Genomic DNA, 17,802 nt, shown 5'->3' on the forward strand with positions numbered 1-17,802 from the left:
TGAGGCGAAAGCAACATAAGACTAGAAAGTCTTGTGTGGTTTGTGTGAAACCCATTTGCGATGAACACTCGGTAGCAAAGACAACATGCATTACTTGCGAAGAAAATCAATAAAAAAAGTTTCTTACATTTTCTTTTATAATGTAAATGAACAGTTTTTTTTTACTTGTTTATAATAATAAAATAGCATTATCATTAAAAAAAATATTATTCTTTTTCCTTGCATTATCTTCATTCAAAATATATGAGGGTACATTTGTACCTATGCAGCTTGTTATGGATGCAAAAATATCTAGACCCCTTATCTCGGAAGGGGGTGGAGATATTTTATTGAAATTTGGCCAATATATTCTGGACCAAAACTGCAGAGAAGTCACGAAATTTCAGCCCTCTATGGCTTTTCGAAAAAAAGTTATTGCAATTTTAAAACGGAATAGTTACAATTGTACCTACTCAGCCGGACGAAGGTTAAGCAATACTAGGATTAATCTGGTCTCCAGTTGCTGGTATCTGTCACATTGAACAGATCTGGTCATACTTATTACTATATACTGGCATCTAAAACCGATTTGTTCACTTATTTTTCTACCCTTTTCTCACCCTTGTGGTTTTTTAATATTTTGAAGAGGGTTTTTGTAGGGATATAAGGGACACCGACGTGGAGACAACGCGCCACAAAGTACACATTAGGGTGCCAACCTCCGCTGCCAGGAAGAGAGAGGTATTAGGGATAAAATAGGGACAGTATTAACCTGTATTCCTTCCTGTCTGTATAAGATCTAAATTTGATGTCCCATTTTTTGAGGATTTTCTTGAGGATTATTATTGTTCGTGTATGGATTTTTTCGGTCCTTTTTAAACGTAATTAATAAAAGTTATATTTTAGGGTCCTTTTTCCTCTGATTGTAGCTGATTAATAAGGACCTGTTTTATATATTTGTTACCTGGTTATATAGGAGGAAAAAGGTGCCAGTCAAACTGAGTTTAAAAGCACACAGGGTGCTCGAAACGCGTACAGCTATCCTTCACTGGCACCTTTTTCCTCCACCTTAACTAAATTAATTGATCTGAACAATTGCCCATATTTTAATGGATTTTTTTAATAAAGAGATATTTTTAATTTTGCCTTGCTGGAGCTGGATCTTCCTTTCAACCTGCAAGCTGATACTCACGTCTGACAGGGATGTTTTTCCGTGCTCAAAGGACTGAATGGACTGAGACACAAGGGTGAGCAGAAAAAATATTTTATGTTTCCTGCATGGTATAGATAGCATAACAGAATTGTAATCTTAGAGAATTGTTAAGTTTGTGAATCTCTGCGCTGCACCACTGCAGGGGCCGCCTCTTGCACTCATCTGATTACATCCTTGCTCTGTGTAACACTTGGTTACTGCATTAGGTGGAACCACAAGTCACACAAATTATAGTGTATCCGATAGAACATACTGGGCCTATCGGTTGTGCAGCGCAGGGGTCCTAGCTGACCTGGACTAGGTGTGTGTGAAATTTATCTGTTTCCGGGGTAACTCCGTTTTCGTTGTTAGTAAAAACTAGTTCATTAAAAAATTGCCTGGTTGTGTTCTTTATCCTCGGCCTGCTGTATTCTGGGAGAGACCATCCCGGTACACGGTCTACAAAATTCTCCTTCTAATCTTTAGACTCCTCAAAAACCTGGAGTTACTGCTCAGTTTCTGCTTGAAAAACTCAGGAAAAAGATTCTGTATGCACATAGCCTAATAGTGTACCATGTGGTGAAAAGGAAGCTATTCTAATAGGTTGAAGTTAATAATAGTTTTGGTTTGATTCACATTACATTACTAGATAATGTCCATATCTCCTGTAGAATAAGATAAGGACATACACTACCATTCAAAAGTTTGGGGTCATTTAGAAATTTCATTATTTTTGAAAGAAAAGCCCATTTTTTTTTCAATGAAGCTAACATTAAATTAATCAGAAATACACTCTATACATTGGTAATGTGGTAAATGACTATTCTAGCTGCAAACGTCTTGTTTTTATTGCAATATCTACATAGGTGTATAGAGGCCCATTTCCAACAACCATCACTCCAGTATTTTAATGGTACATTGTGTTTTCTAACTATGTAAGAAGGCTAATGGATGTTTAGAAAACCCTAGAAAACCCTTGCACAAGTATGTTAGCCCAGCTGAAAACGGTTTGACTGATTTGAGAAGCTATAAAATTGACCTTCCTTTGAGCTAGTTGAGAATCTGAAGCATTACATTTGTTTGTTCTATGAAACTTTCAAAATGGCCAGAAAAAGAGAACTTTCATGTGAAACTCGACAGTCTATTCTTGTTCTTAGAAATGAAGGCTATTCTATGCGAAAAATTGCAGAGAAACTGAAGATTTTCTACAATGGTGCGTACTACTCCCTTCAGAGGAGAGCACAAACAGGCTCTAACCAGAGTAGAAAAAGAAGTGAGAGGCCCGGCTGCACAACTGAGCAACAAGACAAGTACATTAGAGTCTCTAGTTTGAGAAATCGACGCCTCACAGCTCCTCAACTAGCAGCTTCATTAAATAGTACACGCAAAATGCCAGTGTGAACGTCTACAGTGAAGAGGCGACTCCGGGAAGTTGGCCTTCAGGGCAAAGTGGCAAAGAAAAAGGCATATCTGAGACTGGCTAATAAAAGGAAAAGATTAATATGGGCAAAAGAACACAGACATTGGACAGAGGAAGATTGGAAAAAAGTTTTATGGACAGACGAATCAAAGTTTGAGCTGTTTGGATCACACAGGAGAACATTTGTGAGACGCAGAACAGCGGAAAAGATGCTGGAAGAGTGCCTGACACCATCTGCCAAGCATGGTGGAGGTAATGTCATGGTCTGGGGTTGCTTTGGTGCTGGTAAAGTGGGAGATTTGTACAAGGTAAATGGGATTTTGAATAAGGAAGGCTATCACTCCATTTTGCAATGCCATGCCATACCCTGTGGACAGCACTTGATTGGAGCCAATTTCATCCTACAACAGGACAATGACCCAAAGCACACCTCCAAATTATGCATGAACTATTTAGGGAAGAAGCAGGCAGCTAGTATTCTATATGTAATGGAGTGGCCAGCGCAGTCACCAGATCTCAACCCCATTGAGCTGTTGTGGGAGCAGCTTGACCGTATGGTACACAAAAAGTGCCCATAAAGCCAATCCAACTTGTGGGAGGGGCTTCAGGAAGCATGGGGTGAAATTTCTCAAGATTACCTCAGCAAATTAACAGCTAGAATGCCAAAGGTCTGCAATGCTGGAATTGCTGCAAAGGGAGCATTCTTTGACGAAAGCAAAGTTTGAAGGAGAAAATTATTCTTTCTAATAAAAATCATTATTTCTAACCTTGTTAATGTCTGGTCTATATTTTCTAATCATTTTGCAACTCATTTGATAAATAACAGTGTGAGTTCTTATGGGAAACACAAAATTGTCTGGGTGACCCCAAACTTTTGAACGGTAGTGTATATACAGAATCATGACTTTTGATACTATGGCTATCAGACCACTTGTCCGAATGTAATATATATTGCTGCATCAGTAGACTGAAATTGAATATACCTTTCCTATACATTACTGGATTTTCCTGTAAACATCAAGGGATATTTACAGATATACACGGCCCACATATGTTACAGCAGCTTTTTATTCTGTAGCCTTGGGGCTTTCAGCTACCTCCCTGATGCAGTTTCCATGACAGAACACAAATTGGAGCATCTTACACGAACAAAGCTCAGCGCACGGATAATCTCGCCAGGAACACTTTCTAGAAAAGAAAGATTAGCATGAGAATAGCTTATCGTGCCATACTTTGAATTCCTGTAGCACTGTCACCCTCCATTTAAAACCAAGGCAGCAGAAGGAGCACATTTTTAACTCCTTCAGTTGCCAAAATGAGCTTATATTATATATGAAAACAGTCTTTTGTTAGTGCCTGAGGCACAAAGACTGTTAATTTGGCATTGAGCATTGTATAGGATGGTGTATTGATAGAAAATATAAAACAACTTTGTATCCCTTACACTTCCAGCAAAAGAGCTGGCACCTTAAACTTAACCAAATTTACATTTTAATGGGAAATCTTACAAACTGTCTGCCTTGGAAGATACAAATTGCTTGGTGGATATGGAAGTTACCTTTCTTGAAATGAATCCTACATCTTTTTAGCACATGAAAGCCTTTAGTGATTTATTTTTTTATTCTTTGCCCTTCTTTCCACAAGATTTGGTTAACTCTTTCACTACTTTAAACTTCTGAAAAAAGATCAAGGGATAATAACAATGACAAGGAAACAACAGAGATAGGTGTACTGGAATGTTAAGAACTATTCCGATTTAATAGACATAATCTAGTTAATAATAAGCTGATTAAAATACTTTTTGAATCATATTAAACTTCAAGACAGTTATCAATGTAAATATATATTTATGTAATTATAAATACAGTCATGAGAAATGCTACGCACACCCACTTTGAATTCTATAGTTTTATATATCGGGGCATAACACGTGATAAATTACAACATATCATTATTTAATAAAAAGTATGCCAAAATGCAGAAGCAATGTGTGAAATTTAAGCATACCCTTCCTGCTTCCATATGAATTAAGAGGCCAGGTACTGCTAATCAAATGTCCTTTATTAATTGTTCTTCAGCAAGTGTGACCACTAAAGATGAGCGGGTCTGATGAGATTCGAATTTGCCAAATTGTGCAGATTTTACATGAAAATTTGATTTGCAGTGAATTTATTCTAGGCAAAATGACTGTGGGTGTGGAGGAACCCCAAAGCATGATAAACATATGCTATAAAAAAAGAGAGAACAACTAATAACTTACTGCTCACCTTTGCATCACCATGGCTGCTTGTTGTCCCCTTTACGGTTTTTGGTGCTGCTTCTTACTACTGCCATGTGCCAAAACCCTGTATCTCTTCATGCTTGACTCAGGAAGTCCCTGCACAACCTTACAGAACACATAATAATAATAATTTTTATTTATATAGCGCCAACATATTCCGCAGCACTTTACAATTAAGCGGGGACATGTACAAACAATAAATTCAATACAAGGTGAGACAGTTTAACAGTTACATCAGGAGTGAGGTCCCTGCTAGCAAGCTTACATTCTACATGGAAATGGGGGACACAATAGGTGGAAAGTGCTTGTTATTTCAGGTCTGGCAATTATAATAAGTCGGGATTATCATATAAAGCTGTATGATCCGGTCATCAGCCTGTATGTTAAAGTGCAATACTCAATTACCGAGTGCAGTTATCGAGTGCATGGAGGGTGTAGAAACAGATGAACAGTAGGGTGCAGATTCTGAATAGTATTTAGGAGGGAACAGGGGAAAGCTAGTTTACTGAGTAGTTGAGGTGGTAGGCTTGTTTAAAGAGATGGGTTTTTAAAGCGCGATTGAAGACATCGGGGCTAGGCATCAATCGGATCGTCTGGGGTAGAGCATTCCAGAGAACTGGTGCAGCACGAGAGAAGTCTTGGAGACGGAGGTGTGAGGTTCGGATTATGGGGGATGTTAGCCTTAGGTCATTTGTGGAACGGAGGGCACGTGTAGGACGATAGACTGAGATGAGAGAGGAGATATAAGGTGGTGCAGAACTGTAGAGAGCTTTGTGGGTGAGAGCAATCAGTTTATATTGGACCCTGTAGTGAATGGGTAACCAGTGTAATGACTGGCACAAGGTGGAGGCATCGGTGAAGCGGCTGGACATAAATACGACCCTGGCTGCCGCATTCAGGACAGATTGGAGAGGGGAAATTTTGGTAAGAGGGAGACCGATCAGAAGAGAGTTGCAGTAGTCCAGACGAGAGTGAATAAGAGCGACAGTAAGAGTTTTAGCAGTTTCCAAAGTGAGAAAAGGTCGGATTCTGGAGATGTTTTTAAGATGCAGGTGACAAGAGCGAGTGAGTGATCGGATATAGGGAGTAAAGGAAAGGTTAGTGTCGAATATGACCCCAAGGCAGCGGGCGTGCTGCTTGGGAGTTATGGTTGACCCCTCCAAGGTAATTTCGATATTAGGTAGAGTTAGGTTACTAGAGGGGGGAAACACAAGAAGTTCAGTTTTGGAGAGATTCAATTTGAGATAGAGGGAGGACATGATGCTAGACACAGCAGATAAACAATCCCTGACTTAGTCATAGCCAAAAGACACAGCTTAGAGTAAAGGCCCTGTCACACATAACGAGATCGCTAGCGAGATCGTTGATACGTCACGGGTTTTGTGACGCAACAGCGACATCGCTAGCGATCTCGCTACGTTTGACCGGTACCAACGATCAGGCCCCTGCTGCGAGATCGTTGATCGTTACAAAGCTCCCTGGACCATTCCTGGGTCGTTGCACTCCCGCTGGGCAGTGTGCATCGCTGTATTTGACACCTAGCCAACGACCTCGTCCAGCGATTCAGAACTGAGGCGTGTATAAATTGGACTATTCCGCGCCCCTCGTCCCCGATTGGTGGTCGCTACGGCGTTCTCATTTCCGGACGCGCATAAAGAAGGCAACAGAATAGCGATTCCGTCCTTTGTTTCTGACCTCGTGCTTTATTGCAGATCCTACCAGAGTTCTCCGGGCTGCTAATATCCGTTCATTGGACTAGTGCTGATTTTTGCGGATCATTGTAGCGTTCTCCAGCTGTGACTCCGCTTTGAACATATCAGACATCTTTAGTAAGGTAGGTATTGTTTGAGGTCTCAGATGCGTTTCCATTTTTATTCTTTTATCACATTTACTAATTATCTGTTATCTTTGCTTTTCAGGGAGGGAGGGCTTGGCTTCTATTTGTATATATATATATGTATGCTTTTGCATGGGCAGATATTTTAGGGGTCTCATGCACATGCACCCACATAGCGCATTTTCTGTCATGCTCACTAACAGAATGGAATATGGTTTTCCATGATATTTTTTATATACAGTTTCAATACTTGTGTTAATTGTTTTGTTGAAAGTGTTCTCATCTTTTCATGTTATGTTTGCAGTTTGCACATCATGGACGACGGGCAGTGTGCTATTGTGGTTGCTGCATTGCTGGTTGAGGAAGCTCGGCGTCAAGATGAGGCACGAGAGCTACAGAGGCGTTCCAAACGAAAGCGTCGCATGTGGACCAGAGAGTGGCTGCAGAAGAGGTCTGAATTGTCCCACATGCAACTTGTAAGAGAGCTTCAGGAGAAGAATCCTCATGATTTCCGCAACTATCTGAGGATGTCAGAGGAATCTTTTAAAGAGTTATTGGAACGAGTTACGCCACGTATTCAACGGAAGGATACAGCGATGCGTGCTGCCATTCCGGCAGATGAAAGATTGGCAGTCACACTGAGATTCCTGGCCACCGGACGCTCACTCCAAGACTTGCATTTTTCTGCAGCCATTTCCAGGCCCATGCTCAGTGTTCTAATCCCGGAGACATGTAATGCAATTTACCACAGTCTACGTAGTTACATACAGTTTCCCAACACGGAGGAGGAATGGAAAAAGATTGCCTCTGATTTTGAGCAGCTGTGGCAGTTCCCTAACTGTGGTGGGGCTTTGGACGGGAAACATGTCCGAATCACTCAGCCACCAAATAGCGGATCCTATTTTTATAATTATAAGGGCTATTTCAGCATCATCATGATGGCCCTTGTTAATGCCAATTACGAATTTATAAATGTAGATGTTGGCATGAACGGCAGGGTTTCTGATGGTGGTGTTTTAGAGCACACACTTTTTGGAGAGCGATTGGACAACTGTGACCTACACTTGCCTCCCAACTCAGAGACTACAGGTAACCTTAATTTTGTTTTTGTCGGCGATGAAGCCTTCCCACTTCATCCCAATCTTATTAAACCGTTCCCCCAAAAAAGTCTTACCCAGGAAAGAAGAATTTTCAATTATCGTTTGTCAAGGGCACGTCGTGTTGTCGAAAATGCCTTCGGTATCATGGCCAACCGCTTCAGAGTTTTTCACACGCCAATTAACATGAAGCTTACATCAATAGACTCTGTTGTTTTGGCCTGTTGCACACTTCACAACTTTCTTCGTCGACGTGATGCAATTACGTACTGTCCGCCTGGCTTCGTGGACTCTGTGGACCTAGCCAATGGGGAAGTGGAGCTCGGTGAATGGCGTTCAAACGATCCTGCAATTGCAGGCCTTCAACCAGTGGGATATGGCAGAAACACCCAGGATGCGAAAACCAGCCGCGACAACTACTGCCAGTATTTTAACGGTCCTGGTGCTGTTACTTGGCAACATCAGAACTTATAGTGGGCAACTACTGACAATTATACACTACTTTCAGTTTTGTATTGATTTGTGTAATAAACTGTGTTTAACTTTGCAAAAGATTTGTTTATCATTGTTTCAATAGTAAGGGCCCGTATACACATACGTGTACTCCAGGGGCGGACATAGGAATCATGGGAGCTCATAGCAGAAGTTATAATTGGGACCCCCCCCCCCACAAAAAAAAAAAAAAAAAAAAGAAAATAATTGTTGGGGACACAGAAGAGCAGATCCCACAACCTTCCAGCCTTTCTTCCTTTCTGAACTCCTAAATTACTCTTTCATAGCCCCATAAAAATGTGATGCCAACAAAAGTGTCCCCCTTAACACAGTATGATACCCCGATGGTGACTTCCTCCTTTTTAGCCTCCACATGCACAGTGTAATGACCCTAATGTATCACATGAGCCATGTATGAGGGAGGTGGAGTCGGAGTAATGGAAATTGAGGAGTCGGTTTGGCTTATCGACTCCGCAGCCCTGTATACCAGGATGGGAGAGCACACAGTATAATGCAGCCCCCCATAGGGTAAAAGGCAGCCCCAGTCCTCCAGTATTATCAGTACTGACTGATTTACAAAAATATATAAATACATACTTACTACTCCAGAATGGGGGAGACTGCTATGGGGTCCGCTGGCTCACGGGCCCCCTACGGCCACGGGCCCCATAGCAGTTATGTGGCCTGCCACCAATGGTGGTACGCCACTGTTGTACTCGCATGTATACATCCATATACACATCCATATACACATACATATTCAGATACATAAAAATCTACACCCATATCCACACTTATATACAGATAACCAGATATACACACACATACTCACAGACACAGAAGTATGCATACCTAGATAAAAATATAGATACATATTTCTACATAAAACCACCTAAACACCAGTATTCCTGTGTGACCGTCACAATAGAGACACTGCTGCGTTCTACAGACGTCACATTATCAATACAGCGTCTCTAGTCCGACACGCTAATAATTCAAGTCACAATAGGGTTCTCTAATAAACCGCGGGTTTATTGGCGACGTTCATGCGTCGTGGGCGTGGTTACCGACGTTCATGCGTCGTGGGCGGGTCTAACGACGTAGTTGCGGCCTAGCTTATTAAGAGCATTATGGCATCCAGGGTCAGGGCATCTCCTTGGGGTGATGCTGAGGTGTGCTACCTTGTGGAGCACCTGGATGCACTTGATTATGAGTGCCATGTGCACTCTGAGCATCCAGTGCTCCATAAACAGGCGGTGCTGCAGAGGATCGGTCGGGGCCTGGTCCGGAGATTTGGGGTGCAGCGCTCTGCTACACAAATCAGAAAAAAGCTGGCGGACCTGAAATATAGGTCTGCCGACCGAATCGTCAGCATCCGGTCATGGACCCTGCCCCGCCGTGGTGAGTGGTTTTAAAATATGTTAACACAATATATGGCAGCACATTAGTTACAACTGCAATCACCTTAGGTATCTAATGTTATTTGTTTTCCAGCGCCTGCAGCCCCAGAGCCCCCAAGGGAGTCACCTCCAGCCCTGGAGCCCCAGCAGCATTCCTCTGCCAGCTCGCCAGCATCACTCCGTGATATAGGTGCAGCTTCATCTTTCGGTAATGCTTTGACATAAAATACGGTCCATACAACTTGGAAAGTATAGGGCTGTCATGTACTATTAAGTGTTGTGTCTTTCTCTAGCCGGTGGTGCCAGGGGATCCGGGTGGTCCTTAAGCTCGTCATCATCCGAGCAACCTGAAAACCGTAAGTGTTAAATACCAAACATGTACCTGATAGGCTGTGTGCCCACGATGCGTTTTTTAAGGTGTTTCTGCAGCGTTTTTGCTGCTGTGGAAACGCATTAAAAGCGCATGGTAGAAGGTCTGCCATGTTCCCCAATGATAATCCGCATGTGCTGTGCACATGCTCCGGAAATTTCCGCTGCACATTATCATTGCGGAAAAAAACGCAGCACTACCAATTATTTTGCATAAGGTGGTTTTTTTGCGCCGCCATTGACTTGCATTATAATGCGCCAATTCCGCAATACTGCATCTGTACTTGCGTAATTAGCACGTTCTAATGTGCGGATGGTACCCGGGAGTGGTGCATCGTGGGCACATAGCCTTAATTTGATGAATGTACAGAATTATTGGACTTTTAAGTTTAACTATTACCTCCGTAGAAATCCCAACACTACAAGATCTCCTGGCGTCACAACGGAGACTGAGTGAAGAGATCCACCAGCACGGAGTGATGCTGGCAAGATTTGTGGCAGCCCATGACCGTCACGGCAGCCAATAACTTATTTTTTGTTATGTAGTTGATATTATTTGGTTGGTTATATTTTTTATATTTTTATAAAAAAAAATTAGTTTATATCCACTATTGTCTACACTTTGTTACATCTAATCCTATCCTGTGTGATACTGCCTGACGGGTTGTGTATCTAATCCTATCCTGTGTGATACTGCCTGACGGGTTGTGTATCTAATCCTATCCTGTGTGATACTGCCTAAAGGGTTGTGTATCTAATCCTATCCTGTGTGATACTGCCTGACGGGTTGTGTATCTAATCCTATCCTGTATGATACTGCCTAAAGGGTTGTGTATCTAATCCTATCCTGTGTGATACTGCCTAAAGAGTTGTGTATCTAATCCTATCCTGTGTGATACTGCCTGACGGGTTGTGTATCTAATCCTATCCTGTATGATACGGCCTAAAGGGTTGTGTATCTAATCCTTTCCTGTGTGATACTGCCTAAAGAGTTGTGTATCTAATCCTATCCTGTGTGATACTGCCTGACGGGTTGTGTATCTAATCCTATCCTGTGTGATACTGCCTAAAGAGTTGTGTATCTAATCCTATCCTGTGTGATACTGCCTGACGGGTTGTGTATCTAATCCTATCCTGTGTGATACTGCCTAAAGGGTTGTGTATCTAATCCTATCCTGTGTGATACTGCCTGACGGGTTGTGTATCTAATCCTATCCTGTGTGATACTGCCTAAAACAAGCAGTGCAGGGGCAGTAAAGCCCACTCCAAAGTCGGCTTTCACACCCTCCTGCTTATTGATGTTATCAGCTGAAGTTGTGTAGGGGCAGGAAAGCCGTCTGAAGTCGGCTTTAATAGCCGCCTGCAAATTGATGTTATCAGCTGAAGTTGTGTGGGGGCATGAAAGCCGTCTGAAGTCGGCTTTAATAGCTGTCTACTAATTGATGTTATCAGCTGAAGTAGTGTAGGGGCAGGAAAGCCGTCTGAAGTCGGCTTTCATTGCCGCCTACTTATTGATATTATCAGCTGAAGTTGTGTGGGGGCAGGAAAGCCGTCTGAAGTCGGCTTTAATAGCTGTCTACTAATTGATGTTATCAGCTGAAGTAGTGTAGGGGCAGGAAAGCCGTCTGAAGTCGGCTTTCATTGCCGCCTACTTATTGATATTATTAGCTGAAGTTGTGTGGGGGCAGGAAAGCCGTCTGAAGTCGGCTTTCACAGATGCCAGCTAATTCAAGAAGAAGAGAGAAGAGGAAAGAATAGGAACATAGTATGAAAACTATAAGGAAGACCTAACATGTTGATCCAGAGGAAGGCAAAAAAAACCCATGCTCCGTTTTGGGAAAAAAAATTCCTTCCTGACTCCACATACGGCAATCAGACTAGTTCCCTGGATCAACGCCCTATCAAGAATCTAGTATATACAACCTATAATCTGAGTCAGACTCATAGTGCATGGTATGGCAGATCATTGCCATACCGTGCACCATGACTATGACCCCAAAGACTAAAAGAAGGGAAGTAGGAAGAGGAGGGGAAGAAAACCAGCTGTGAAGAAGACCAGAGGACACAGGGAAAAGACAGAAGACAGGTGATAAAGCCTGGAGCCGGAGGAGGAGAAGGGGAGGAGGTGATCACCAGCGGAGAGCAGGGATGGGAATAGACGGTAGAGAATGGAGGGGAGGGAACGGAGATTGGGAAGGGATCGGAGGGCAGGGGTGAGGGGTCCCACCCTCGGGAAGAGGTAAAGCAGAAAATAAGGCAACCAAAAAACATTTTTATTTCAATCAGGGTGAGATCAGAGGGCAGGGGTAAAGTTAAAAAAGAGGACAATAAACCTTGTTTTTATAAACAAACAAAAATATAAACAATTTTAACAATTTAAATAAGTATTAAATTAACAATATTTACAAAATGATAAAAAAAAATTGAAATGAAACATCACTACAGTTCTTCATATCGATTACCTGTATTTGTGTATCCGTGCCTGGGGGAAACAAAAGAATCAGAACACATGGGATACTGTGGGGGGGGGGGCAAGGCTTTGTGGACGCCGGATCCTCTGCACTGGTGTGCTGTGAAGTGGGTCCGGCCTATGGGTCCAAGAATGTTGTTGAAAATGGCCAGGGTCAATCAGAGTATGTACAGTAGACGTTTCATTAAGTTCACCGGCTGCCGCTTTATTTAAAGTCTCAAACATGACCCTTTCTGCATGCGCCCTCTGTCGGTCATCCAGCCTCTGTAGTCTCTCGCCAGCATATGTTGCAAAGCTGTCCCGCTTGGCCTGGGTCTGCAGAAGTAGAATCTTGTTCGCCAGAGATACTAGATCTGGCGATGGCGGCAAGCTGGCCTTTCTTTTCCTTGATTTTCTCTGTCGCCGAGGCACAAGGTCTTCACTTGTAGAGGCCATAGGGTCTTCATTCACCGATGCCATAGGTTCCTCATTCCTTGACATAACACTCGCCTCCTCCATACCACGTTCCGTAGCCGAGATGTCGTCATCTTGCCAATGGTGCTGTGGGAACACAAAAATAAAGTTAAGATTTGGTTACAACATCCAGCAGGTATGTTATGACCAGCATGGGTACACGTGCACTAAAAAACAAATATGAGGGGCGGCTAAACTATGGCATGTACATTGAAAGTATAAATGCTATTTACAGGGAAGCAAAGAAGGTACTTACATCTTCAACAGGGGAGTCAGTCCGTATGTCGGGGTCTTCTTCCGGGGTCTGCCGTATCGTACACACCATTCGCCGAGGTAGCTCCTGGTCACGGGTGAAGGCAAGCAAATCATAATACCATAATGTCGGCACATAAACCTCATCTGTGCCGGTACCTGACTTCTTTGATTTCTCCACCCGGTTGAGTTCTTTCTTATATACGGTACGTAGACCCTGGATCTTTCTCTTCACCAGCTCTTCATCCACCTTCTCGTTGGGGCCATGCCTTTTAAAGAGGGAAATCAATTGCTGGTAGGCCTCCCTCTTTTTCTCTCTATTGCAGTAGTCTGTTGATTTTATTTGCCAAAGGCACGGCAGGGAGCGGTAGAGGTCAATCATTTCCCTCACAAACTCTTCACTTTTGAAAGCCATCTGAAAAGGATAGCAATACAGTGAGCATACATGAAACATTTTCAAACAAAGTAAAAAGTACTACACACCATTTGCTGACTAAAAATGGCCTCCAATATATAAGCAAATATATACTTATTGAGTGTGATAAAAATCCACTAAAATAACTTACCGTGGAAACAAAGCAATACAGTGCCTGAAAAACCCAAAAGTCAATGTTCAGTCACAGCTGAAGAAAATCCACAAATGAATGGAATCACAGCAGTAGAACGCAACTAGGATCCAAAAATCAGGACGCTGACAAGGCTTCAACAAATCCCAGATGGACGAAACTTGCCCGGAGAACACTGCTACGATCCGAAAGCAAAGCGCAGATAGGAACAAGGGAGCGGAATTGCCCCAACGTCGCCTTTTTAAAAACCCCCGGCCAATCAGAACGCAGTAGCGTCCACCAATCGAAGATGAGTGGGCGCGGAAAGGTAATTTTATGTACGCCTTTCTGTCACAGTACAGTCCCTCAAAGTGTGTATCGTTGAGTGTGGATCGTTGAAATAGCTGCTGTGTGACAGCGTCCCAGCGACCAACGAGATCGTTAGTTAGATCGCTGGGGCGGCCGAAATCGTTGGCAAGTTATACATGTTTGACGGCTCCCGAACGATCTCTCCAGCGATCTCAAAACTGTGACGTAGTAACGATCTCGCTAGCGATCTCGTTATGTGTGACAGGGCCTTTAGTGTTGTAAGGTTGTGGCACATGTCATAACGCCATTACATTGCAAGCTTACGACATGCATGCACAGTGACGTTCTCATCCTGGCCACAACTAAATATCCCGGTCTAGTGTGAAGAGGAGCAGGGTATCAGCGTGCAGTGTCTGTGTTAAGACAAGGAACCAAGGACCATAAAGGGACAGGAAGCAGAGGTGGTCAGAGAGGTGAGTGAAGTGAGTATTAGATTTTTTTAAATCTTTTGCCAAAACTCTACAGGTCAGTAAAATGGCGAATATCTAGCTAGCATTTTGCTGAATTTACGTGGAGTGAATTAAAAATTGTCAGGATTCTGGAGAACATATATTTTTGTAAAATTCAAGTAGAATTCAATTCCACTCAAATAAATTTGCCCATCTTAGTTTTGGCTGTTTGCTGGTCTGGAGCAATCAGGTGGGTCTTAGCATAATGCCAATAAGGAAAGATAACAGCAATAATCTTAGTGAAGTAATGTTTGCTTCTCATCAATCTGGGACGGCTTGAAAGTTATTTCCAAACAATTTGAAGTTTATCATTTTACAGTGAGAAAGATTATTCACAAGTGAAAAACATTCAACACAGTTGACAATTTTCCCAGGAATGGATGTTCCAGCAAACTCACCTTAAGGTCTGACTGTGCAATGCTTTTTAGAAAATGCAATGTCCAAAGAGCTAAAACTCAACTCTAAAGGCCTCAGTTAGCATGTTAAATGTTCAAGTTCAGTGTAATTAGAAAAAGACTGAAAAATTACAGCTTGTTTGGAAGAGTTTCCAGGAAAAAAGCTTCTATTTTCTAAAAAGCACATGACAGAGCAGCTAACATATTTTCAAGAAAAGAAAAAAATATTGGTGCGGCAATGGGTCAAGTGAAATGCTGTGGGGGAGGGGGGGGCTTAAGAGAGCTGTGAATAAATGAATACCCAAGTACCTCAATGAACTTATTCAATAATGGAAAGAAGAATTGGTCAAAATTCCTCCAGAACAATGTCAGAGACTGATATTGTTTTCCAGAAAACAATTTCTTCAAGTTATTGTTGCTCAAGGTGGTTCTACAAACTATTGATTCATGGGGTGTTCTTCATTTTTTTATTTTAATTTTGACCTAGTTTTTGTTAAATAAATAATGACTTGGGGCTCCTGCACTACCCCTTTAACTTGTAACATTGCTTGGTGACATGACCATATTTTGATGCATATAGTTGAGATTTTCTTATTTAATACTCTGCAAAAATATGAAATAACTACATAACAGTCTGGGCTCAGTCTAACTTTTCTGGATAACGTGTCTAATGTGATTTAGCTAATCCTAATGGTGGTAGGAGGTTGGAGATAGATCAGATGTAGATAATTTTTTGAAGAAGCTGTCATGAAATTCTCAGTAGATGGGGAAAACATTTTGAAGTCTGTGGACAGTAGTCAGTCTTTTAGATGTAAAAGAGTTAGGAAGGCAACTGAAGTGTCTTTGAATATCTAACCAGTGTATATAATGTTATAGAAGATTTATTTAGCAGCATCACTATGTGTAAAGCATTTAATATGACAAAGTTGGAACATAAAACTCATAAAATTGTTATTGGACAATTCCCAGTGTGATTTTTTTCTCCTGTTCTGTCTTCCTGCATAGTCCAAATAAGCTTTGAATCAAATGGATTACTGATTCAAATATGCCTGTGGTCTGCTGATGAACAATAACAACCAAAGAAGAAGAAGGGCTAAGAAACACCACTATATAACAAGACTCAGTGTAAGGGCTCATTCACAATTTAAAGATTTTTCTCATATGGAAAAAATGGTCTCAGTTTCATTAATGTTTTTGATCTGATTTTCATCAGAGTTTGATCAGTGTTTCAGTTTTTACCATCAGAGTTTCATCAGTTTTTCCCATAAAAAAAAAAAGCTGAAAGATAATTAACCTCTTTCTGACATTATACGTACTAATACGTATCTGCACCCTGGGCCTATTAGACCATATACGTATTAGTACACCCTAGCTTTAATGCGGTACTGCAACTTTGGTCACAGTGATTGCATAAAATTTCTGGCGCCATCTTACCTCAGGGTAGATGGAGTCATCATCCTGGGAGGTGTAGCTGCTCCCCCTCAACCACGATTGCTGTTATTGGCTGTTCAATTCTGAGCAGCCAGTCACAGCATTTCTCACTGTTTCGGGCAATCACATTGCCTGAAACAGTGATGTGCAGCCTAGGATCGCTGCTCCTAAGAGCACCGATCCTAGGCTATTGTCTAGCAACGCCAGCCCTTGCCCCATCCCGCTCTGAGCTGGTGCGATCACCGATGACATAAATCGCACCAATCAGAGCGTGACCGCGAGGTGATCGGGCTCTCACGGGGCGGTGACCGACATGTTACCTGCCTGTCACTGTCCTGTGACCCCCTATGATGTCCGCACAGGCTCCAGCCAGCTCTGATTAGAGCAATTGATGATGACATCGATCGCACCAATCAGAGTGCCTGACCATAGGTGACCGGGTGGTCACGGGGCGGTGACCGGCCTGTGATCTGCTGGTCACCACCCTGTTCCCCCTTGTGCCGTCTGTCCAGGCCCCAGCCAGCTCTGATTGGAGCGATCGATGAGTGCCTGACTGGGTGGTGACCGGCCAGTGACCTGGCTGTCACCACCCTATCACCCCCCTGTGACCACCCTGCATCTCCTCACAGTTGGTGAGTATTTGTACAGGGCGGTCACACATGTGATCTCCTCTGTGCTGGGCCTTGTGGTGCCACAGAAGCCTCTTCTCTTACCTGCTCCGATCACTGCTCCTGCTGGGTCTGCTGCTCCGGTCTCCTGCTGCTGCTCGGCTCCTGCGGTAAGCTGCTCCAGATCCTGCTCCTGCTGCTGATCCTTCTCCTGAGCCTGCTCCTGCTGCTGATCCTACTGCTGAAAGAAGAACAGAGAAGACCTTGGTAAGTCCATCTCTGATCTCCCCTCATTCACCCCAATCCCCCTCTCCCCCACTTTTTTACCCTCCTCCCTCTTTTTATTGCCTCCCCACCTCCTCTTTTTACCCCCTCCCCACTGCCCCTTTCTGCCACCGAGCGCTGATCAGTACTCGATGGCTCGTTTTTTGGCAGGTTTTTTTTGTGCATCCTGCAGGGGCTGAGCGCTGACCAGTGACTACGTCACTGATCAACGTCCGTGCTCGCTGCTTTCCAGGACTTTTTTTTGTCCCTTTCCATTCCCCCCCCTTTGCACCACCTCTGTGCGTGCATCCAGCAGCCGCTGAGCATTGATCGGTGAGATAAATCACCGATAAGAACTCGCGCTCGCTAGGTTACACTTTTTTTTCACTAACTTTTTTTCTTTTGTAGAGGGCGGTCACACTGTCCGATTGTGCGCTGTGCTTTCCAGTGCCACAGAAGCCCATGACACCACAATCGCCGCTCCTGCTGCTGCTACAGA

At 43.0% G+C, this 17,802-nt stretch overlaps 1 protein-coding gene and 1 long non-coding RNA gene across 2 annotated transcripts in view; both read right to left on the reverse strand.

The window, feature by feature from the left end:
• Positions 1 to 4,857: 4,857 nt before the first annotated feature.
• Positions 4,858 to 17,802, reverse strand: part of LOC141252840 (uncharacterized) — an 83,716-nt gene continuing 70,771 nt past the window's right edge. Inside the window, exon 3 of the long non-coding RNA XR_012314127.1 lies at positions 4,858 to 4,977. This is a non-coding gene — a long non-coding RNA (uncharacterized lncRNA). The remainder of the gene's footprint in view (positions 4,978 to 17,802) is intronic.
• LOC141252839 (uncharacterized) lies at positions 12,347 to 13,874 on the reverse strand. Its single transcript, XM_073670597.1, has 2 exons — positions 13,247 to 13,874; positions 12,347 to 13,077 (listed from the first exon to the last, which is right to left on the reverse strand). Exons 1-2 carry the CDS (start codon positions 13,694 to 13,696, stop codon positions 12,568 to 12,570), a joined length of 960 nt encoding a protein of 319 aa, XP_073526698.1. The 5' UTR covers positions 13,697 to 13,874; the 3' UTR covers positions 12,347 to 12,567.

The sequence above is a fragment of the Phyllobates terribilis genome, unplaced genomic scaffold, assembly GCF_046119375.1.
Source record: "Phyllobates terribilis strain yellow unplaced genomic scaffold, ASM4611937v1 Scaffold_2__4_contigs__length_985480577, whole genome shotgun sequence".
Lineage (NCBI taxonomy): Eukaryota > Metazoa > Chordata > Amphibia > Anura > Dendrobatidae > Phyllobates > Phyllobates terribilis.

What these genes read in the sequence shown, in the direction of transcription:
- LOC141252839 (XM_073670597.1), bottom strand. Translation starts at nt 13,696, where the DNA reads ATGTTTCATGTATGCTCACTGTATTGCTATCCTTTTCAGATGGCTTTC. An exon ending in CTGACTCCCCTGTTGAAGAT is followed by an intron (nt 13,078 to 13,246) that starts GTAAGTACCTTC and finishes GTGTTCCCACAG; the next exon opens with CACCATTGGCAAGATGACGA.